The 20008-nt window shown below is 55.1% G+C and overlaps 6 protein-coding genes across 6 annotated transcripts; 4 read left to right on the top strand and 2 right to left on the bottom strand.

The window, feature by feature from the left end:
* Positions 1-3953: 3953 nt before the first annotated feature.
* TRAVEDRAFT_48880 (uncharacterized protein) lies at positions 3954-6246 on the top strand (the record flags this gene model as incomplete). The annotated part of the gene is made up of 21 exons (XM_008041189.1): positions 3954-4072; positions 4133-4211; positions 4273-4286; positions 4349-4390; positions 4455-4511; positions 4570-4579; positions 4630-4647; positions 4705-4730; positions 4791-4816; positions 4869-4903; positions 4976-5000; positions 5139-5154; positions 5209-5248; positions 5312-5412; positions 5466-5512; positions 5571-5583; positions 5644-5671; positions 5721-5778; positions 5833-5857; positions 5919-6051; positions 6115-6246. The coding sequence occupies 21 exons, from the start codon at positions 3954-3956 to the stop codon at positions 6244-6246; spliced, it is 1044 nt and encodes a 347-aa protein (XP_008039380.1).
* A 1006-nt stretch (positions 6247-7252) lies between these two features.
* On the top strand, positions 7253-9428 carry TRAVEDRAFT_48881 (uncharacterized protein; the record flags this gene model as incomplete). Its single annotated transcript, XM_008041190.1, has 19 exons — positions 7253-7365; positions 7431-7509; positions 7575-7588; positions 7646-7687; positions 7743-7799; positions 7861-7870; positions 7927-7944; positions 8004-8029; positions 8084-8109; positions 8355-8366; positions 8435-8450; positions 8504-8543; positions 8602-8687; positions 8744-8790; positions 8861-8873; positions 8937-8964; positions 9022-9079; positions 9141-9165; positions 9236-9428. The coding sequence occupies 19 exons, from the start codon at positions 7253-7255 to the stop codon at positions 9426-9428; spliced, it is 903 nt and encodes a 300-aa protein (XP_008039381.1).
* A 452-nt stretch (positions 9429-9880) lies between these two features.
* Positions 9881-11734, bottom strand: TRAVEDRAFT_65492 (uncharacterized protein; the record flags this gene model as incomplete). Its single annotated transcript, XM_008041686.1, has 6 exons — positions 9881-10271; positions 10372-10908; positions 10974-11033; positions 11080-11216; positions 11267-11566; positions 11665-11734. The coding sequence occupies 6 exons, from the start codon at positions 11732-11734 to the stop codon at positions 10218-10220; spliced, it is 1158 nt and encodes a 385-aa protein (XP_008039877.1). The 3' UTR covers positions 9881-10217.
* A 344-nt stretch (positions 11735-12078) lies between these two features.
* TRAVEDRAFT_169870 (MFS general substrate transporter) lies at positions 12079-15574 on the top strand (the record flags this gene model as incomplete). The annotated part of the gene is made up of 8 exons (XM_008041687.1): positions 12079-12296; positions 12720-12753; positions 13194-13630; positions 13687-14287; positions 14338-14397; positions 14450-14513; positions 14570-14937; positions 14994-15574. 8 exons carry the CDS (start codon positions 12079-12081, stop codon positions 15312-15314), a joined length of 2103 nt encoding a protein of 700 aa, XP_008039878.1. The 3' UTR covers positions 15315-15574.
* A 731-nt stretch (positions 15575-16305) lies between these two features.
* On the top strand, positions 16306-17415 carry TRAVEDRAFT_126587 (sphingosine hydroxylase; the record flags this gene model as incomplete). Its single annotated transcript, XM_008041688.1, has 3 exons — positions 16306-16823; positions 16887-17217; positions 17281-17415. 3 exons carry the CDS (start codon positions 16306-16308, stop codon positions 17413-17415), a joined length of 984 nt encoding a protein of 327 aa, XP_008039879.1.
* TRAVEDRAFT_29781 (lipase) lies at positions 17371-19572 on the bottom strand. Its single transcript, XM_008040980.1, has 8 exons — positions 19501-19572; positions 19391-19448; positions 18623-19321; positions 18501-18570; positions 18325-18438; positions 18184-18269; positions 17868-18125; positions 17371-17799 (listed from the first exon to the last, which is right to left on the bottom strand). The coding sequence occupies exons 3-8, from the start codon at positions 18891-18893 to the stop codon at positions 17690-17692; spliced, it is 909 nt and encodes a 302-aa protein (XP_008039171.1). The 5' UTR covers positions 18894-19321; positions 19391-19448; positions 19501-19572; the 3' UTR covers positions 17371-17689.
* Positions 19573-20008: the final 436 nt, after the last annotated feature.

The raw sequence follows: 20008 nt of genomic DNA on the forward strand, positions 1-20008 counted from the left end.
GTACTGTTAGCCGAATTATGCCGCCATTGTATAGACAGCATACTTTGATTTCATCATCCGAGAGGGTTGATTAGTGCTTCTGAGTTGGGAAGTTAGGAGGGGGAAAGAGACTGGAGAGAGACTCTTCAAGCAGATCCCGATCGGGAAGCCGTTGGCTCCGGATCCTAACAAGACTAAACAGCGGCAGAGCGGCTATCCCGCCTAGCCTTGTACCACTACCGTCAGCAAAAGGCTTAGACGCTTGCAAGCGCCTGCGAGACTTTACAATCCGTCCCAAGCCACCGCGATCTGCGGCCCGGATTGCAAGCGAGTGCGGGGACTAGAGACGTGTAGGCAAGGTAGGCAATCCGCCCGCATGTGCTCGACGAGCACGACAAGGGATTGCGGGGCTCGAACTCGCTTGGGGCGATTGCATGCGCTTGCGAGTGAATGCCAGAAGCCTCAGAGCGTCGGCATATTCTTTCCTGCAGCTCATATTAGATTAAATGCGCATATAATAGCAGCGCGGTCGCACATGTATGCAATGAGGAATAAATCATGTATATTTCTTGCGCTGGTCCTAAAAAGCGAGGTGTTACAAGCGAACGAAGTACTAGTCATAATATGAACGCCGTGCACACAATACACATCTCGGCACGGATGCCGCTACACTAATGATAGCTGCAGGGCCGCGGGGTCGGGGACACGAGAGGCGAGCGAGCACAGATATCCAAGTGCAGACTAGGGGTGCCAGCGAGAGCCTGAGGCCCGAAGTAAAAAAGCGCGGTCCGAGAGGCTCAGAGCGAAAGGCGGCCGAAGAATCTAGAGTGCGAGTTCCCCAAGAGCACCAGTCCATCCAAAGCACAAGACCCAGCCCGAGAGTGTGTTGGTCAAGTCCGAGAGTGCGGTGGCCATGTCCGACAGCAGGAGTCCACATCCGAGCCCAGCGGAGAGCACGAGCTAGACCACAGCAAACACTAGTAGAATCCTGAGGCCTCAAGCCTAAGGGCGGAACCATATGCGCTAAACCTGCGCGGAGCGGGTTGGGCGTGGACCGCGCACGCGTGGAGGGACGGGGAGCAAACGGGTAGGGAAGGGGGAGAGGTTTGAAGAAGGCAGGAGACGTCGCAGAGAAGGTTGATATAGACTGGGACCGTGAGACAGCTGATCAAGCAGAAGGGAAGGCACCAGCAACGACCGTTCAAGCGATTTCCGTGCCTCTCAGCCACAGTAAGATGCCGAGAACGCCGGCGCGCATGGTCTTTGGAATTGGCTCGGGCCCATTCGCGCGCGTAGCTCATGGACTTTATGGAGGTGCGTCCAGGGTGCGCCAGTTACAATTGGATTTATAGCAGACGGCGGGCACAGATCGACCTACCGTAGATATTTAGATATGTATTTTTTGGGCCACTCATAATCTCGCAATCGCTGGCAAGCCACCACATTCCGCCGGTGGATTGCCAATCCGACTCACGATTGGAGTGGTCTCGCAAGCGCGTGTGATTAGACAGGCGCTCGCACTCCTCGCAATCCTCGCAATCCAGTCCATGCCGTTTGGGTTTTTGCTGATGCACGGTCACTAGTACTACACGAATCATCCGAGTCCATCTCCAGCCTCTGGCATAGTATCTGCGGTGCCACCAAGTACTAAAAATCATGGGTATGTACTAGCGCTCGGTACAGATTTGACGTGAGCCCCGCTTGAAGCTTCATCACTGCTTACTACACGATGCCGGTAAGTTTCCATGTTTTCTGTCGTGCAGCTCGTGCCAGATGAGCGCAGCGCAAGCACGCTGATAGTTCAGGCTAAGTCAAAAAATATAACATAACAAGGCACCGATGGCAGGATAATTACTGTCGTCGTCTCAGTGTCTCTGCGCGCATCCTTCTCCGTCGTCGATTGGTCGTTGATCCAGCGTACTACTCTCCGGGAACTTGAAGGTTCGTCATCTGAGTCAGAGGTAACCGCTGTCGCTGAAACATCTTCAAGTCTCGCAGAAGCTCTATATCACATCGACGTCCACTCCTTATTTCCGCCGAAGATCTACACATCCAGCTGCAACAAAGATGACCCTCAAGATCGCGCGGGGGGCAGCGGCAGCGGTATGACCCTCGAACTATTCGACGTCGGTTTAAAGATATGTTCATCCCTTGGAAACACGGAACAAGGGCGCGGAACTGTGAGATTGCGTTCGGGCGTCCAGCGCGGCACTTAGAACTCCCGTATCACCATTGGATGGATGGTAGACCCGTTCCGAGCAGGTCTCACTGGCTTTCGCCGAGCGACCTCGTGGATTCTCTGTATGCGCTCTTCCGATTTATGGGTACCATTTAATCTCTCCAACCACTTGGATTGCGCGCTGATGATCACGTAGGGGTTCCTTCCGGATGGGGGGAGGAGGTTGGTTCGCAGCTGAAACATCTCGTCAGGACATCAGGAGCACCTGTAAATCTACGCTCCGCCCCATCGAAGAAGTTCATGTCCCCTCTCTCTCCCTATCAGCTAAGCGTCGAACTGAACCAGTACCTTCTGTCGTGCGTGTTTGTGACAAGAGTGCGTATGCTCGCCGTCTACTTCGGCATCTTCGATCAGGAGTGGGACAGTGTCACACGGACAGGTGTCGAATGTCGGAACATCGAACTTCATCTCGGGTTGGCGGGGTACTGTCCAAGAGGGGGCTTAGGGTACGTGCCATCGTCTTCTAGGAGTATCATCGTCGTCGACCCCCCTTATCAGAATGTGATGAAAACCGCATAGCAAGCTTCAATACCGTTTTTCAACTTGGCACCCGTCCATTCGAAGATGCTCAGAGCATGCTTCTATCACACACGGAACAAGAAGACAGGAGCTCCTGGATTGCGAACATGGGGAATCGGTTGCCATACTATGAACCACTCGCGGCCACTACGTATCCCGAGCACGGGACACCGTGACAAGTGGAGACTGTCGTGGGACTACGGACACCATCTCACCTCTTCGTTCCCGGATGCGAATACGCCATGCGTTCACTGGGTGACCCATATGCGCGAGTATCGGTGACGGCTGAAACCTCCGAGCTCTCTTCTGTGACGGTACCTCAACTTCACTCAGCTGGCCCACCTACTTACTCCTCGTGAGAACATCTTAGATTCCTCCGCTGACAGCGGCCTTGCCGCGTGTACCAGCAGGCATACGTCGGGACTTTGCACTACCCTGCCAGATGCTGTTCGCCAAGAACTAGGATCCTCGCAGACAAGTTGCGTGTACATTGGCCCGGTGTACATTGGCCCGTATTGCGGAGGCATGCCATCTGACGCTTCCGAAAGCACCCTCAGGCAACCGCAAACCTTATGTTGTAATGGAATGCTAGTATGTCGCTCACTTTAATTGTATCATGTTGTCAATGTGTCGCTGAATATATCTCCAGAACGCCAGCCGCCACACCGCAAGGGATTGACACCTTGAAGCCAATAGGAGTCTTCTTTGATTGGATTGTATATCTGGTACGGCCTCGGCTTTTCTTGCGGTGGTCGAGCATGTCTTGAGAACTATATGTCAGGTACAGAACACATTCATACATCCTAAAGGAGCGATTCAATCGCCTTTGCTAAGGTTTGAAGCCTCTGCTTCACTCATCGCAGGATTATCCCTTGCCGACGATCGTTATCAAGTCCTTCTTTTGAACTTCGGCGTATCGTAAATCCGTGGGCTGTACGTGTCATGTGGATGCGGAAGATCACCCTTGCCATTCTACTGCGGGCAGAGTTCTGAGCCAGTTCCCGTCGCTGTCATGGTCGTGAGGCGGAACGTTTCGCGCTCGGGATGTGCAGGGGCTTGAACCTTGCAACATGAAGTCGCTGCTTTCGACGGCCTCGTGACTTCCGGAGCGACGGTTAAGTAGAGCGACGAACTCTCCGCTCTGTTCTGAGACCCTCATCGCAATTGGTGTGCGCCCGCATCGCTCAAGCTCACTTCATTGACTTTCAGCTCTTCAATGTCAACTCCAGCCTACGGCACGGACAGTCCTCCCGACCCTTTCGCTTCGCTACCTCAGATCCCTGCCTTGGACAATACGTATGGCGCGGGCCTGATCGGAACATCTGTAGGCTTTATGTCTGTGTCCCATGGGCTACGGTGTACCCAAATTGCACTCTGCTGACCTATGCTCTTTAGGCTATTCGGGTTGACGGTCCACCAGGTGTACCGCTATTTCCGCCTTTATCCTACGGACCCGGCGTACATGAAGATATACGTGAGTGAACCCCTTTTCCGTGTCACGGACAGTGAGCTGACTAGTAGGCATCCGTCTAAAGGTCGCTGCTCTTCTGTACGAAATGAGCTACCTATCGTCCTTCTATTCGTTTAGCACGCTAACACCCTCGTGTGCAGGATGGTGGAGACCTTCCACATCATCCTGTCGTTGCACACATGGTAAGTCGTTTACAAGGACCGTCATTGTGCGATAACTCGCTCTAACGTTAGACACCTTATGTAGCTACTTCTATCTGATCACGAAGTATCTTCAACCGGGCGCATTCCTTATTCCAGTGTGGTAGGTAGTTTCGTTACCGCTTGAGAGTGTTCTTTCATTAATCGAGAACATTTTACAGGTCCATTAACGTAAGTTTTACTGCCATATGCCGGGATCTACGAACTGAAGTCGACCTCAGACTGTACCCTTCGCAACAGTAAGTACTAGAGACTATATCCTAGATCCGCAGCTCATTCTGTATCGATTACCGCAGGGTGTTGTCGCAGTTCTATCCCAAGCGTGAGCATTCGTATCACCACCGGTCTAGTGCTCAGAACACTGAAGGGTCTGCTACGGTAGCTTCTTCGTGCACCGAGTGTGGTTGAGTAAGCTCTGCGCGCACACTCGTCGCGTGTGCGGTGCTCATCCAATGTCTAGTCGGACCTCGCTTTCGGCCGTTCGTGGCGATCACTGTGAGTAACTTATATGATATGAGCTTCGACAGTACGTGACCGGGTTCTATCCGCTTCGACGACGAGATACAGATCCTCCTCCTCTGCTTGGAACTTGGTAAGCCATGCCATCAGTGCTTCTACCCGGAGGTTTGCGACTCTGATCTCCACTATCCCCGTAATGAGGCTTCGCAACGGGTGGGTCGGGCGCTCTCTACTACGTGCGACACTCAATACTCACTCGTGATCTATATAGCGGCCACCATCGAGACGTATGTTCACAATCTACCTTCAGATTTGTGAGATGTGTCTTATAGTAATCACAGATACGTCCGGCCAGTGTTCACCAACTACTGGAAGGTCACGGTACGTATATATTCCATTTCTTCGCCATGGAAAGGTAAACGTGTTGACACGCACGACCTGCAGTGGGTCTTCTCTGCATCCTTCGGCATCGCGATGGTCGTCGACACCATCCTCACTGGAGTCCTCATTACGGTGCTGCACCGTAGCCGCACTGGGATCAAGCGGTACGCCTCCCCTTACACTGAAGCCTTTTCCTCTTAACAAAGTACTCCCTTAGAACCGACTCTATGATCGACTTGTTGATCGTCTATTCCATCAACACAGGTATGTCGTGCCTTGCGAGTCGGGACATACATATTCCCAGACTGACAGGGCCTTGAAGGACTATTGACTGGGTAACGCAACGTTTCCATACTTAGCCTCTCGGCCGAAGTTCTCACCTCACCGATTTTTAGCGTATTCAATATGCTAACCTTCATATTTGTACGCATTCCGTTCACGACATTCGGTACTCATGTTTGATGGCTACTAGGCTCTCGTGTTCCCCGACAATATCATCTACGGCGCCTTCGCCGTGGTCACCGCAAAGCGTAAGCCCGCGATCCACTCCCTATGTCACGCATGCTTACCACCGCACGTCGAAGTCTACGCCAACTCCGTCCTAGCAGCGTGAGTTCCTATCGAACGCGTCCACTCCAATCGCAGAACTGCAGGCTAACACATTGAGCAGTTTGAACACGCGCAGGTCCTTAAACAATACAGGCGGCGGCCTGGAGCTAGACTCTTTGGGAATCAGCTTTGCTCAGGTGGGCACGACCACCCACCGGGAGAGCACTACCGCGCAAATGCGTACAAATCTGCAGGTATGCTCAAATCTCGTGCCAAGGAAGAGACGTGCGCAAGGGCTCATGTTTCTTTCGTTGCAGGTCGCGGAAAATGGTCCTACCATCGTCGACATCAAAGCGGCGTCGATGGACACCTCTCTCACCGGGGTCTGCGATGATATGGAAGACACACCGGACGCGAAAGGCTCTCGGTTTGTCCTGCAGACTGTTTGATGTAGACAAGGGGGCGGGGGTATGTATGCGAAATGAATAGAATGTGTGGAGGAGACTCGTACGAGGAAATTTGCGCAGTAGTAGAGAGAGAGGACGGAGCGGACACGCGCTTATTCATATCGGCGACTTGCGTACGGCGGGCCGGATGTTGCTGAGGCTCTCACACTCCCTCATCGCGATAGGTCAAGTTTCTCCCACTTTCTCCTCTTTTCTCAACGGCGAGGTGTCAGCAACATCTTCTCATCAACATGGAATTCATTGAGGCCAAGTACTTACCATCGCGAGTTCGCTACGAAGCTTCAATCTCTGAATACGCATCAGTTAGATATGCACTTCTTGATCTAACAAGTAGATCATACATATGCTGAACGGACTTGCCTCAGAAGCCGCATTAGGACCAGTGAGACTGGTTCGCGGCACATCATAGCATATCCATGGCCATGTGATGTTATCAGCGCGCACCCGGTGTCTTTCCCTGTGCCCGGTGTCCGCGGTACATCCGACCAGTAGCGCGAGAACATCTGTTCAAAGTCACAATCGCAAGCTGGCATAATGTAGAGCAGGTGCGCCATGGTGTTTCTACTAGCGTGTCAGAATAGTCGTAATTTACCCAGACTGCGCATATAGACGAAACGGCAAGCGTTAGTCGTCTACTATATGCATGGTCGTGTGCGCTGTGTCAAAAGTTCGCGAAACACAGGCTGATTCATCGCCATTGACCTCGCGTGAAATCGATCGGAAGGTGCTGCTCCGGACGCCGGCGGATGTCCAAAGCGTCATGAGAGGAATCTGATTTTGATTCGGCGCAGTTGTGTGGCGGACAGAGGTGCGTGTTCGCCAGATTGCGCAGGACATTCACTCGCTCACACGCCGACGGCTCCAGAGGCAATGACCGCATTGTGCACTCCTTACCCCTCCGCCAGCCTCTCGGCGCTCGGAATCATTAGGTCGCGCTATATATCATGCTTCGCCTCGGAGCGTGAAGGGAATCCGCCAGGACGTCGTCATGTCTGCTCCTCCCACCGCTGTTCCCTTCAACCCCGTCGCCTTACTACCACCGGTGCCCCCTCTCAGCAACACCTTTGGCGCGTTTTTGGAAGCGACATTCATCGGGCTGATGTGATTAGTTCTCCTTTTTGTGATGTCTCTCGAAATCTAATTGTGAATCTTGGCCTCGTACGCAGCATGCATGGGATCACCCTGCATCAGACGTCCAGATACTTCCGCCTCTTTCCTAAGGACGCCCTCGTCTTGACCGTGGCCGTACGTCTGGACTTTGCATGCTTTTAGGCGTGCTGACCGTCTCTAACAGTATCGGAATATGCTAGGCCGCTTCAACCTTGTAAGCTGTCTCGGGGCTTTAGAATTTGCCCAGCCGCAACCGCTGATTGCGTGCTAGCGTTCTGGAGACCATACATATTGCTGTGGTCGTGCATCATTGGTGAGTTTCAGCCGATCACCGGATATCCGAAGCGCACACGAACTATTGTACACAGTTATTACTATTTGGTAACGGAGTACTTCTACCCCTCAGCACTGCTTCACGACGTGTGGTAAGCGTATCTTGTCAATAACGCGACGTACCCGGCTAAATACATTCTTTCCGCTTCACAGGTCAATTCGGGTACGTAGTGAACGACATCGATGTGTACTTAATCTCACTCTGCACGGTATAAACAGAATCTTCCAGTCTTCACAGTGCGGCCCTTTCATCGCACACTAAACCTTATAGTACATCTGATGTTTCTGATACGCAGGTAACACTAATCTTCATTTCCGAGAAGTGCGTCTGTCATTCACAGTCATCGTAAAACACCTGACCCTCACGCTTCTCAAGGCTTTTTGCTCCCCGGGGTTATCTCAGTACGTCCGGACGGGCCCTTCGTCTAGCGAGGATCGTTAACAAAACGCGTGGTTGAAGCCCGATTCCGAGCGATACTGATACTGATAGTGCGTATCAGTCCTCCTCAAAAGCTTTTGATATGTCCGGCTCGCTCGCTCACTCAGGAAACTTGGCGGTATGTCAGCCGGTACTCATGTTTGTTAACTTGGGTATGTCCTACCCTATTTAGTATTCTGGCGGCCTATCCTTACTCGTTCATATACAGGTCTTGCCACTGGTGAGTAAATGTAATGGTTACAGCTCGCGTATTCGTAGTTTGGTCATGCTGGTTCATGCGCGATGTAGCCGCTATGGTCGAAGAGTGAGCAACGCTTATGCTTACTACCACACGTTGCGCTGATTGCTATTTCTCAGCTTCGTTTTGCCGACGCTCGCAGATTTGGAGGACGTGACTGTGAGCTACCTAACCTGCACAGACCAGCGTATGATATTCTAAATTAGCTGCATCACAGTGGTTAACGTCTGCTGGATTTGGCGTTGCCATCCTCGTCGACTTCTTGCTCGCAGGGATGCTGGTTCTTGTCCTGCAGAAGAGCAGGTCAGCTTTAAAGGGGTGCTATCATTGAACTCAGTTCACCTTCTCTGCAATCTTAGGACGAATCCATACAACGACGTGCGAATGATCTTCGCGGCCATCATCGGTGCGCCCTCAACTTGTGTTCGTGAGAAGCCGACTAATTTAATGGCTTATATTGATACTGCCTCTCATAGGGCTTTTGACAGTGTACGCATACTAGATTCCATTGGCAATTTGTCCCTGGACTTACACACTCGCGCGCTCGTATAGGATCTTCGGCGTCCTCTCGCTCATACTCGTGAGTTTGTCATCCATCGAGTGACTTCCACGATGATAGAAACGTGCACGGGAACAGGGATTGGTCCTCCCGGAAAACCTCATATATTCCGCCTTCAACATCATCGCCGCGAAGCGTCAGTCGTCTCACCTGCCGTCGCCCTGCGTTAAAGTGGTTGATAGCCAGCTTTCCATTAGTCTATACGAATACCCTCCTCGTAGTGTAAGCACCCCGTACTCAGTACCCAGCTCTCACTGCGCACCTCGGCATCGGTTACTCACCTCTACTACAGTAGCGGTACGATGGCGCAGACGTGGAGCGTTCCCCGCCTCGATCGTGGCAGCGGCCAAATGCGACGCCCCAGCGTGAACGCGAGCACACACCCTTCGGGAACGATGCCGGACATCGTAGTCGACACGGAGCGGGCTGTGCGTAGAGATGCGGAGAGAATCGAGATGGAGTACAATGGCTTGCGAACACGATAAAGTATGGAGCAGGTGTGAAACATGCCGGGTCTCACCGTCTCGGAGAATATGTTATACGGCGGCGACGTCTACGAGCACCCGACGCAAACGATGATCTGGAGGATTAATAGGCCCCGCGAAGGGCGTCGTGCAAGCACTCTGTTCGATGTAGGATGAACGGGTGAGAGACTGCGCGATTTACACTTCACCAAACCCCCTGGGGGGCCCGGAGACGCCTACACAAACAAATAATGCCAAATACACCTCGTCGAAGAGCACACTAGGTACCCCGTCTAGCCACACTTACCTAGCCGCGAAATGGCGTGAAGAACCAAACGCAGTACAGCCTGGATGACGTTACGAAGTCCAGCGATGTGACACGGAAAGCAACTCGTTGGTTATGCAATGATACAACGGCTGCAGCGACGATAAGAGAGCCACCGGGAGAATCTCCGAGGGGTAGATGATGGGAAGCGGATGGGGGATGTGTGGTACGACGCAACCTCGTCGCCAAACGCTCGTGTACGCCGCGTTAGCGTGAGCGATAAAGAGGCCGACGATGTAGGTGCGATCGATGTAACGAGGCTTGTGCGACTAGTGGCGAGTGGCGAGCGACGATAATGTATGCGAAGGGCTATCCATGAAGAACAACGATCGCGGGATGCGGTGGCGTGCGTCGGGGACAGGTCGAGGCGGCGATAATGTTTGGGCGTCCAGAAGCGTAGCGTCGCGGGCATGACCTGGCGTACGTGCAGGAGGGGATATGAGGAGATATTCCAGGGTTGGTCGTGCGCTGTGCGCAACTGCGAATTACGCGTGTGGGGTAGGCTGCTGTATCGGCACCTGCGCATGCCCGTTGGCATCCTACCGAAGCGTCAGCACCGTGGATCAGATAGGGTGCGTGTATAGGGTGGGGTTTGGAATATGCGCAGGGGCCGCAGACGAACAAAACATAGATACGTACCAGACGCTGCTTCTTCACCGGTCGAGGACGTACGCCCGAATTGCCAGCCTTTGCCCCCTTGAGCCCAGGTCTTGCACCTTCTTGATGTGGCGCCGAGGGCAGGACGTTGCCATTCACCTGCAGACCAGTGTCCGTCGAGTGCTCTCTTTCTCGCTTGACCCCACGCATTGTATGTGTAGGCGGTTGGTCAGATGCATGATGGGATGGAGGAGCGGTTTGTGCCGCTGCGATTTGTTGTGCGCCGGCAGGCGTTGCCGGGGGCCCAGCACCAGATCCAGGCGTGGAAATGGAGCGCGGCGTCCCGATGCCGACAGGTGTCCTGCCTCGCGGTTGCGTATGTGGTTGCTGAGCTGGAGGGGGTTTCGGTACACCTGGTCGAGGGGTAGATGTCCGGGGCGGAGCGGTAGGGGCGGTAGCATTAACAGGCGTTGACGCGGTCGCCGCGGTGGGTGTCGCAGGAAGAGCCGAGGGAGTGTTCGCCCCCAGGGCAACAGCGGGTTGAGCGAGGCCCTGAGCTTTTGCCTTCTTGGCCTCTTTCTACAGGAGCCAGAGGAACAGATGAGGTACATGCGGCAAGTACTGGATCTACGTGAGATACTGACCCGCCGCTTCCGATCCTCCCTGGCCTGTGAGGACTCGGCTACAAGCGCATGTATATTCCACTGCTGAATGGTGAGTAATGGTAGAAGTAGACGTCGACGAACGCACCCCTTTCAATCCTTCGAGGCTAACTGAGAACGCATCACGCTGTGTTCTGAGATCGAACGGTGTAATGGCTATCTTCTGTTTGGGCGGTACTTGAATCAGATTCGTGAAGTAGTCGTCCTTCTTCATCGAGTGTTTTCCTGTGGTTCACGGTCGTACGCTATCCTGTCAAGCCACAAGGATGACGTACCAGGAATGCCCTTGATGAGATGCCTGTAATTCTTAAACTTCTTTTCTCCTCTTCCACCGTCTTCATCATCCCCATCCTGACCTGCTCCCGAAGCATGCGCGGCTGGTGATGAAGCGACCACGTCTCGTGGAGGTGCTTCCTTGCCCTTCCCCTTTTCTGTGGCGCTTGACGCCGTGATTTGGGGGATGGAGCCGACTGGAGGTGCGTATGGTCGAACATACTTGTCGTAAGAGGGGAGGAGCTGGAAGCGTGTGAGCAAGTCTTGAGTGCTCGTGAAGTACGGTCGGGGTTGTGGAGGGCCTAAGATGGTGTGAGGTCAGCGACACGAGAGCTGCAGTTTGTGTGCAGAAACCGAAGACCTGGTGGTGGGAGATAGAGAGAGGGCGTTTCAGGCATACTTGAGGGGCCGGCCAGAGCATTCGTGTGCTGTGGAGAGCGACGAGAGGGGTGCTGCTCGTCGTTGTCCATGACGGCGAGAGCGAGGAGTGTGAGCAGCGAGGTCGCGACCAGAGGCGACACAAAGCGTCCATTTCAAACTCAGAACAGTTCATCTCGCTACTTGTAAGCGCTTAGCTGAGTCTGTAACCTCAATCGTTATCCAGTCAGAGCCACATGTAAGACCTGTAAGACCAATTAGTGATGCTCGTAAGCGGAGAAACTAGCGGCTTCTTATCAGCCGTCGGTCGGGCGGACCGCGCAATGTCTGACCTCATCTTATCTCGCCCACCACCGCCACGGGCGCGAGCACCCGGCGTGGTCTCTGCGTGCGCCGTATCTTTCTCCCAACTTTCTCCTGACCACCACCTACCAACATGGCGAGCTCGTCGACATACCAGGCCGTCGACGCGGTCGTCTCCTCCAACTTCTCCATCTACTCCGCTTCAGTCTCTCGAGCGCGCGAGTCAGCACGACCTGACGGGTCTCGTTTGGACAACCACTCTGCCGACCCCGCATCGGAGCGGGATTTGCTATTGGGAGCTGGGAAGAAGGCGGAGAAGCCCTTCTATCGCCCGAGGCCTCTATGGTACGCGTTAAACTCTCATCGCCCCTCCGTATACGGACCTTTTCGCATGCATTCGGACGATCCGAGCATGGCGCCGCAAAGCCATTACCCCGCGGCCACCACTAGCTACGAGTGGGTGATTTGGGCTGGCCCTCTTGTCGCGCAACAGCGTTTGGCGCATGATGCGAGCTTTCGGGCAAGCCGCAAGCAATAATCATTGTCAACTTTGGGCAGCTTCCGCCAGTCAGCGACCAGCCTCTGCATTCTCCTCCTCCTCAGAGAGTGTTCCGCTCAGTCGGGCAGGGGGCACACCGTCTATTGGTGTGTGTCCATGCTGGACGCCGCGCGAGTACATCCGTTGGGATCTGCGTGGACCATGGGCTGCGGCACAGCGTCCCTCTGCTCGCACGGTTGTGATTGGGGTATCGCACTTACTAATCATATCTTCAGGCTCGTACCTTTCGCGATTGTGGCGTCTATCGTTGTGAGTCATACGATTGCTGGTACGGCAAACATCCCAGGGTATCAGGACTCTGGATAGCCCCAAGAACTTCAAGTAAATGATAACTGTCAAAAATTCCTTTGTACGGGGACAAAGGATCAGCGACAGTTATAGCTTACTTCACGGTCTTGCAGTCTTTCCAGCTGTTCTCAAATTGATAGGCCCCTGTAGAGCAACACACACAGAGGTGTTCGCGCCCAGACGCGGCGGCGACGCTTGGCATGAGGCAGCTAGGAGGGCGCGAGCATCGCGAACGGGGCGTGTACATCCGCGTCCTCCTCGCATCGCCGCCTGAAATCGCCGTCTGTGATTGTTTCTTCCACGGGCCTATCGGTTTGAGAACAGTTGTCAGAGGCTGTGATATTCTGGGGTGTTTGAGGTGTTGTCTCGGATGGCTTCACAGACTTACGCGTGTAATGCAGCGTGGCATGACACTTGCCCCTCGCGTGCAAGTGTATACACAATTATCTTGCAATGCACTCTACGGGCACGATGTCTACGACCACACAGAGATCAACGTCACATCCATCGCACCTAGTCCACACATTCCTTTCCTTCATCTGGACCCAGCAGGTCCCGCGCTGCATCCATTCATCTCCAGCTATGACGAGCACGCAGTCATGGTCACGTTCGCCCCGGCCACCAACGATTCGGATGAGGAGCCAGACCCTCGTCGACCCCCTTCGAAGCGTTGTCTCCAGGATCCGGCAGTGCAGAAGGGCGCTGCTCGATTGCAGACCATCATAACCATTACAATGGGCACGCTGTCTGCACTTACGACCGGCTGGTGGGGAAACTTCGGAGAACGCCATGGCCGTACTCGGGTGCTCGCCGTCGCGACGATGGGTCTATTCTTAACGTTCGTTGTTTACCCTTTGGAAACGGACTTCGCGCTCACCCACGGCATGCTGTCAGTGACCTAGTCTTCATTCTGGTCTCTACGCCTCACAGCATTTTCGCGGCACACGGTCACAAATTCCTCATCGTGTCTCCTATCATGGAGGGCTTGCTCGGTGGATGGGGAACGCTTCAGGCTGCGACCTCTGCGTACATTTCAGATTGCACCTCTGACGGCTCGCGTGCGCACATCTTCTCCCGTTTCACTGGCGTCTTCTATCTCGGATTCGCCGTCGGACCAGCTATAGGCGCATTCCTCATCCGCCACCCATTCATCCCGATATTCTCTCCTGCCATTGGCGTGCACAACGGGGCTCCCACAGTCACCTCAGTCTTCTACGTTGCCGCGACCGCTTCCTTCATCAATCTCCTGCTCGCGCTCTTCCTCTTCCCAGAGTCTTTGGATAAGAAGAAGGCCAAGACTGCTATGGTTCAACCGTCTACATCCGTCGCAGCTCAGTCTGGCTCAGATGCCCCGCGGCAGAGCGCCGTCGCACACTTCCTCAGTCCTCTAACCCTATTCCTGCCGAAAACTATCGACACTCCCGATGGCCGCAAGCGGACAGATTGGAGCATGACGTTGCTTGCGCTTGTGCTTTTCGGGCATCTCCTGTCATTGGTGAGTCCCGAATATGGGCGCCAGAGTAGTACTTACGGTGCGGTTCGTAGGGTGTGTTCCAAATCAAGTACCTGTATGCCGAACATATATATGGCTGGGGTGCTGAACAGGTCAGCGATGGCCCAGTTTCGTTTGCGGTATTTGCTAAAAGGTTGCATTCAGTTGAGCTACTACATCTCCACGATGGGCTTCTCGCGAGCGCTCCACCTCCTGTTCGTCCTTCCTTGTAAGTAGCATATATGCAGTGTTGCTCCAAGGACATCATGCTGACACGTTCTATAGTCCTCATCGCTACATTCAAGCCCAAGCCCAAGCCTCCGCAGCCATCCGAACCGTCCGGTGCCCAACCAACGCAGCCTGTCAAGCCCTCCGCTGCTGCTATAGCGAAGGAGATGCGCTTCGACATATCACTCATCCGTGGCTCGCTTATCATCGACCTCCTCTCCCACTCCCTGGTCACGCTGTCTCCAGCCCATGCCAGTCAGGCGCTTTTCGTTGGAGCTACGGCGATGAGCAGCTTCGGGGCTGGATTGGTTCCCGCGGCGAACAGTCTCGCGCTGTGCATCATGCAGTCCCGCGGTGAAGACGTCACAGGCAAGCTCTTCGGCGCGTTCTCCGTTCTCCAAGCCGTCGGCCAGATGATCCTCGGGGTACGTCTCCGTAGCGTCTTCTCTATTGACAACTCTGCTGACCTCATTTTCCGCAGCCCATTTTGTTCGGCATCATCTACAGCGAAACCGTCGCCACGTTCCCGAAGGCGATCTTCGCGGTTGCAGGCGGCATCCTCGTCGTCACTATCGCGGTGCTCTGCTTGCTCCGCCCTGACGCAGGGCTGAAGGCACGCCGCAAGGCGAAGCGTGTCGGCCTCAGCGCGGCGGAGGCCCAGGACAGGCGTGGTCGGTCGCGCGCGAACAAGGATCTTCGCAGGCCGAGCGACAACAGCATGCTCATTCCCACCAGCGGCGAGTCCGTCGGACCTTCGAGCTACGGTTCCGTCTTCGCCTCAAGCTCGGGGACCACCTCCTGATTGATGGCGGGCGCGGTGATATAGCGCGACATAGAGAGGTCGTGTTTTGGTTACATGGTTTCTTGGATTAGGATCGGAACGGAACTTAGACCTCACAGACTAATTCCCTCTTTACAGTATGTACATCAGATTCGCTAACGTATGGCACCGCAGCTTGCGGCTCATTTATCCCTTAACACCCCTCGGAACGTGCTTCGCACTTCCACGGTGGCACGTTGTTGTATAGACTTTCCGTGTGGTGGCTACACCCCGGTATACCTTCACCCCCGTGTCGCTTCGGAAGGAACAGGCTTGTACCACTCGTAGCACGGCTGCGACGTCGAGAAGGTAAGTGTGGTCCTATATTTATCAGCTGAGTACTAAGACCGAGCCACAGGCGGGTTGAGCGGCCATCATATATAGGGACGCCAGCCCGTATCTAGCTCACACTAGGTTGTCCTGCGCCCGACTCCGGACCCGTCGCACAAGTTTCAGCACCGTAGATGGCGTTGCCCATCAGGAAGTATATCACCAGCTCGGCGTGAATCTGTCCGGATCAGCGCCCACAAGTTGTGAACTTGTGTCATTGCTAAAGACGCCTACCAGTTCTGGCCCCGCCTGCGTATCGTCCCTGCCACGTCCACTTAATGCTTCACTAGAGCTCGATGTTTTCAACGTCTATCGTAACTTCAGGGTGCGTCATGGACACAGTCAATGCTCCCGGTCGATACATGGAGAAAGGCTGCTGAGCGAACTACGGTACCCTGTCGCGCCGGCGATCCGCAGCAGGTTGGCGTGCTTATTTCATAACAAGAATCTTACGAGGCGGGGCCCCGCAGTGTGGAACAGCCTGTTCCTCACGCCAGCTCGAAGCAAACGCGTCCACACCATCCGCCCATGCAGTGCAGCGTCGCCAGGTTCCGCGCTCGGGGCGTCCGCGGAGTGCATATATGATAACTCATCGCCGTCATGCTAGCGTTGAAACCCTCAAGACGTCGCCGGATACACTAGCATGAATACTACGTACGCCTCGGCGTTTCTCGACGCCAATCAACTCAACTACCTCTCGTCCTACGCGCCCTTCTACTACACCCCGCGCACCGCGATCCTCGACTGGCTCCCGGACCACTTCCTCGCCCTCGCCGTCCCTGTAGTCGCATACTGGTGGCTCGGCCTCGTATTCCACCTCCTCGATGTCTCCGGATGGAGGTGGCTCGACAAGTACCGCATCCACGATAGTGCGGAGGTCCAGTCCCGCAACCTGGTTACGCGCATGCAGGTCGTCTGGGCTGTTCTTCTCCAACACACTGTCCAGACAGCCCTCGGGATATGGTGGATCGAGGTGAAGCCCACCGGCGCCGAAGTCGACCATATCGCCAACATGCTCGATATGGCCCCCTTTGTGGCGTCTACCGTGCAGCGCGTCTTTGGCGAGCAGTACGGCTCCCAGCTCCTGGCAGAAAAGGGCGCGCACGCATTGTACACGCTGTACTGGTGGGCGATACCCGCCGCCAAGTTCCTCCTCGGATGGTGCGTATCTTCGTCTAGATCTGCTCCGTAGTATCTCGCTCAACGTCCGTTCGTACTGCACAGCTTCATCATCGACACTTGGCAATACTTCCTGCACCGCTTGGTGCACACGAACAGCTACCTCTACCGCAAGTTCCACTCCTACCACCACCGGCTGTACGTGCCGTACGCGTACGGCGCGCTCTACAACCACCCGCTCGAGGGCTTCCTCATCGACTCGCTCGGTGCGCTCATCGCAGAGAAGATAGGCAACCTTAGCACGCGCGAGGCGATGTTCCTCTTCGGCATCTCTACGCTCAAGACCGTCGACGACCACTGCGGTTACAGTCTCCCGTGGGACCCGCTGCAGTGGTTCAGCGGGAACAACGCGGACTACCACGATATTCACCACCAGGTACGTGCCCGCGTTCGTATGAGGCGTCCGAGAGCATTGCTAACGCGCTCGTTCGCGCGACAGGCGATCGGCATCAAGTCGAACTTCTCGCAGCCGTTCTTCGTGCACTGGGACGTCCTCCTCGGCACGCGTATGACGCGCAAGGACATCGAGGCGCGGAGGCAGAAGCAGAAAGACAAGCAACTCAAGAGCCAGTAATCACGACTCGGCATCATCCCAACTTCGCTCGCACGGTTCGAGACCCCACCCCACTCCTTACGTCGCTTTCTCCCTTTCAAGAGTGCCCCCGATCTTACTCTGCACACACTCCTTTCTCCCTCTCTATCTTCCCTATTCCTATTTGCATATCTATCTCGTGGAGGCACGCGTCGCAGGGTATAGTTCACTTGTTTGTCATTAGGTTGATGATATTCGCTACTAATCCTGTGCAATAAAAACTGTACCAACACCGCCGAAGCCCGTGGTCTCGTCATCAACATCCCATCTCGACACCGTCATAAGGTCCGTCATGATTGTCCGCGTTACCCTCGAAGATGTTCGGGACGTCACCGACCGTGCACTCCGTGCTGGTGTTGTCCTGGCCTGCATTCCCAACCGTACATCAGCCAACCGTGTCCTCCCCAACGCAATGCAAGCCGCATTCCACTCACCAGGGCACACCGTCCACGAGCCCGAATCCTGGATGTGGACCTCGCCAGAGGTGTGGTGGAAGCCGAGGAAGCGTCCGGGGAGGATGGGGACGAGGTCCTCCATGTTGTTGACGTGCGTCACCGAGATCGGGAGCGCGTCGATGTAGTCCGCGAAGACCTGGTTCGCAACACGCGGCTGGCCGTACCCAACGAAACGTATCGTCTGCGACGGCAGCTGCAGGTGCAGGAAGACGGAGTCGATGAGGCCGATTGCTGCGCCTGTTGCATATCGTTACGGTTAGCCTCCGCGTTGCGCAGCGGCATACGTAGGGCTTACCCAACGAGTGTCCCGTAACGGTGATCTTGTTGGTGCTGAATTTGGCTAGCGCGGTCTTCACGCCAGCGAGAACGCCGGCCGCGGACCTGAAAGGTTGCTTAGAGACCGTCTCTCTCTCACGCCCAAAATCGCAACGCGCACCTCCCCTGCGAGCCCGAGAAGCCGTTGTGGGCGAGAATGCCCGAAGGTAGACCGGGGAAGAGTTTGCTGTCGAGGGGTACCGGGACAAAGCTAATATCTTCGAGAATAGGAAGGCTAGCAGGATGGGTGCACCGTCAGTGAGAGACGCTAAGTCTTACAGAGACAGCGATTCTTACAGCTCCTTGGTATTGGTGCCCTGGTGGCCGACGATGATTTCGTCCAGGGTGGGGTCGTATCCGACGTACCCTAAGATAGCTGATGAGACTACCTCGTGATTAACGCGGAATAAATCACTCACAGAACTGCGTCAGCACGCCGTCTCCGCCGGACGCGACGGGGACGAAAGAAGGGTTCGCGTCGCAGTTCGCTCCGCAGTTCCACGCAAGGGTGTTGGCGGGCTGGCAATACGCCGTGCTCGCATAATGGGTATATGGCTTGAAAGAAGAAATCTGGGTTGCGGTAAGGACAGAGAGGGTTTGCCGTTTGGCAGGAGCCGGAAATGCCGTGGCGGGCGTGACGAGGGCGGCCGCAAGGAGTGCCACGAAGGCCTTGACTACGGAGGACACCATTGAACAAGCAGCGGTACAGCGGGGGAGACTGAGGGCTGGAAGTCGCGTCGGGCTCGAGGAAGACCGCCGGGGCGATGGGCTGCGACTCGTCACTCGATACCCCGTTGACAATGCCACCATTATATACTTGGACCGCGTGCTACTCGCCGGGCTCGCACATTGGCTGCGCAGTGACTACCGGTGGTCTTTCGGCGGCTCCTGCTACATCTCGGAACGTTCGCTAGAGAAGCGTGGCGAGCAGGGCGCAGGCACGCCGCGGGCGGAAACGTGCTGCCGGCGGATCAGCTGCCCACAATGAGTGCAGCGCGAGCACATGGCGGGCAGGGCGGGGGGCGAATCATATTGCCGGTCCGGGCGATCGTTGCGAATGGCAGCGGATGGCTCGGCCACCAGGCCCAAGGCGAAAGCAGAGATGGTGGGGGAGGCGACTGTCAGATAAGGCATCAGCTCAGCATCAGTCGAGCGACATGTCGCACACGGTCGACGTCGATGCTTACATGGAATGTAGGATTAATCGCGTCATGTTGAAACGTCGCGACTATCACAAGGCCGCATCTAAGCCTCCAATGAATGGACGACATTATCGACGATGGGGGCCGTTACATACGCGTTTAATCTCGGAGGAGAAACACCCGGAAGACCGGGCTTTGCGATGAGAGAATTGGTCAAGCTGATCAGGAGCCGATGGGCAAGCTGGACGAGTTATAGCGCCCGAGGACGCGATAGCCGTTCCCACAGCGAATGGTGGCAAAAGCCTGAGCTTAACATCTGATTGCCTCAAACAAACCCTTCTCGAAGCCTATCTTCTCGATTCTAAACATATTTGGCTTCCTCGAGATAAAAGCCCGTGGCGCTGCAGTGAATGAACGTGTCGCCAGCCTGGGCATCTTTTGTGTTCCAGTACTGTAGGCGCGGAATACCGCGAGTACATGGCGAACATGCGGCGATAGCACTGCCGTAGCAGAGGTACGGCCCGTCACTCGGCATGGTGTTGGAAGTGGGGTACGGAAATAGGGCGTCCTTCCATACCTCGGGTACTTCGGAGACGGTCTCGCTCTTGTGCAAGGACGCCGCCTCCGCGGGAATGTGCAGACTGTACCCTGTCCACAGCCGGA

The sequence above is a fragment of the Trametes versicolor genome, assembly GCF_000271585.1.
Source record: "Trametes versicolor FP-101664 SS1 unplaced genomic scaffold TRAVEscaffold_7, whole genome shotgun sequence".
NCBI classification, from domain to species: Eukaryota; Fungi; Basidiomycota; class Agaricomycetes; order Polyporales; family Polyporaceae; genus Trametes; species Trametes versicolor.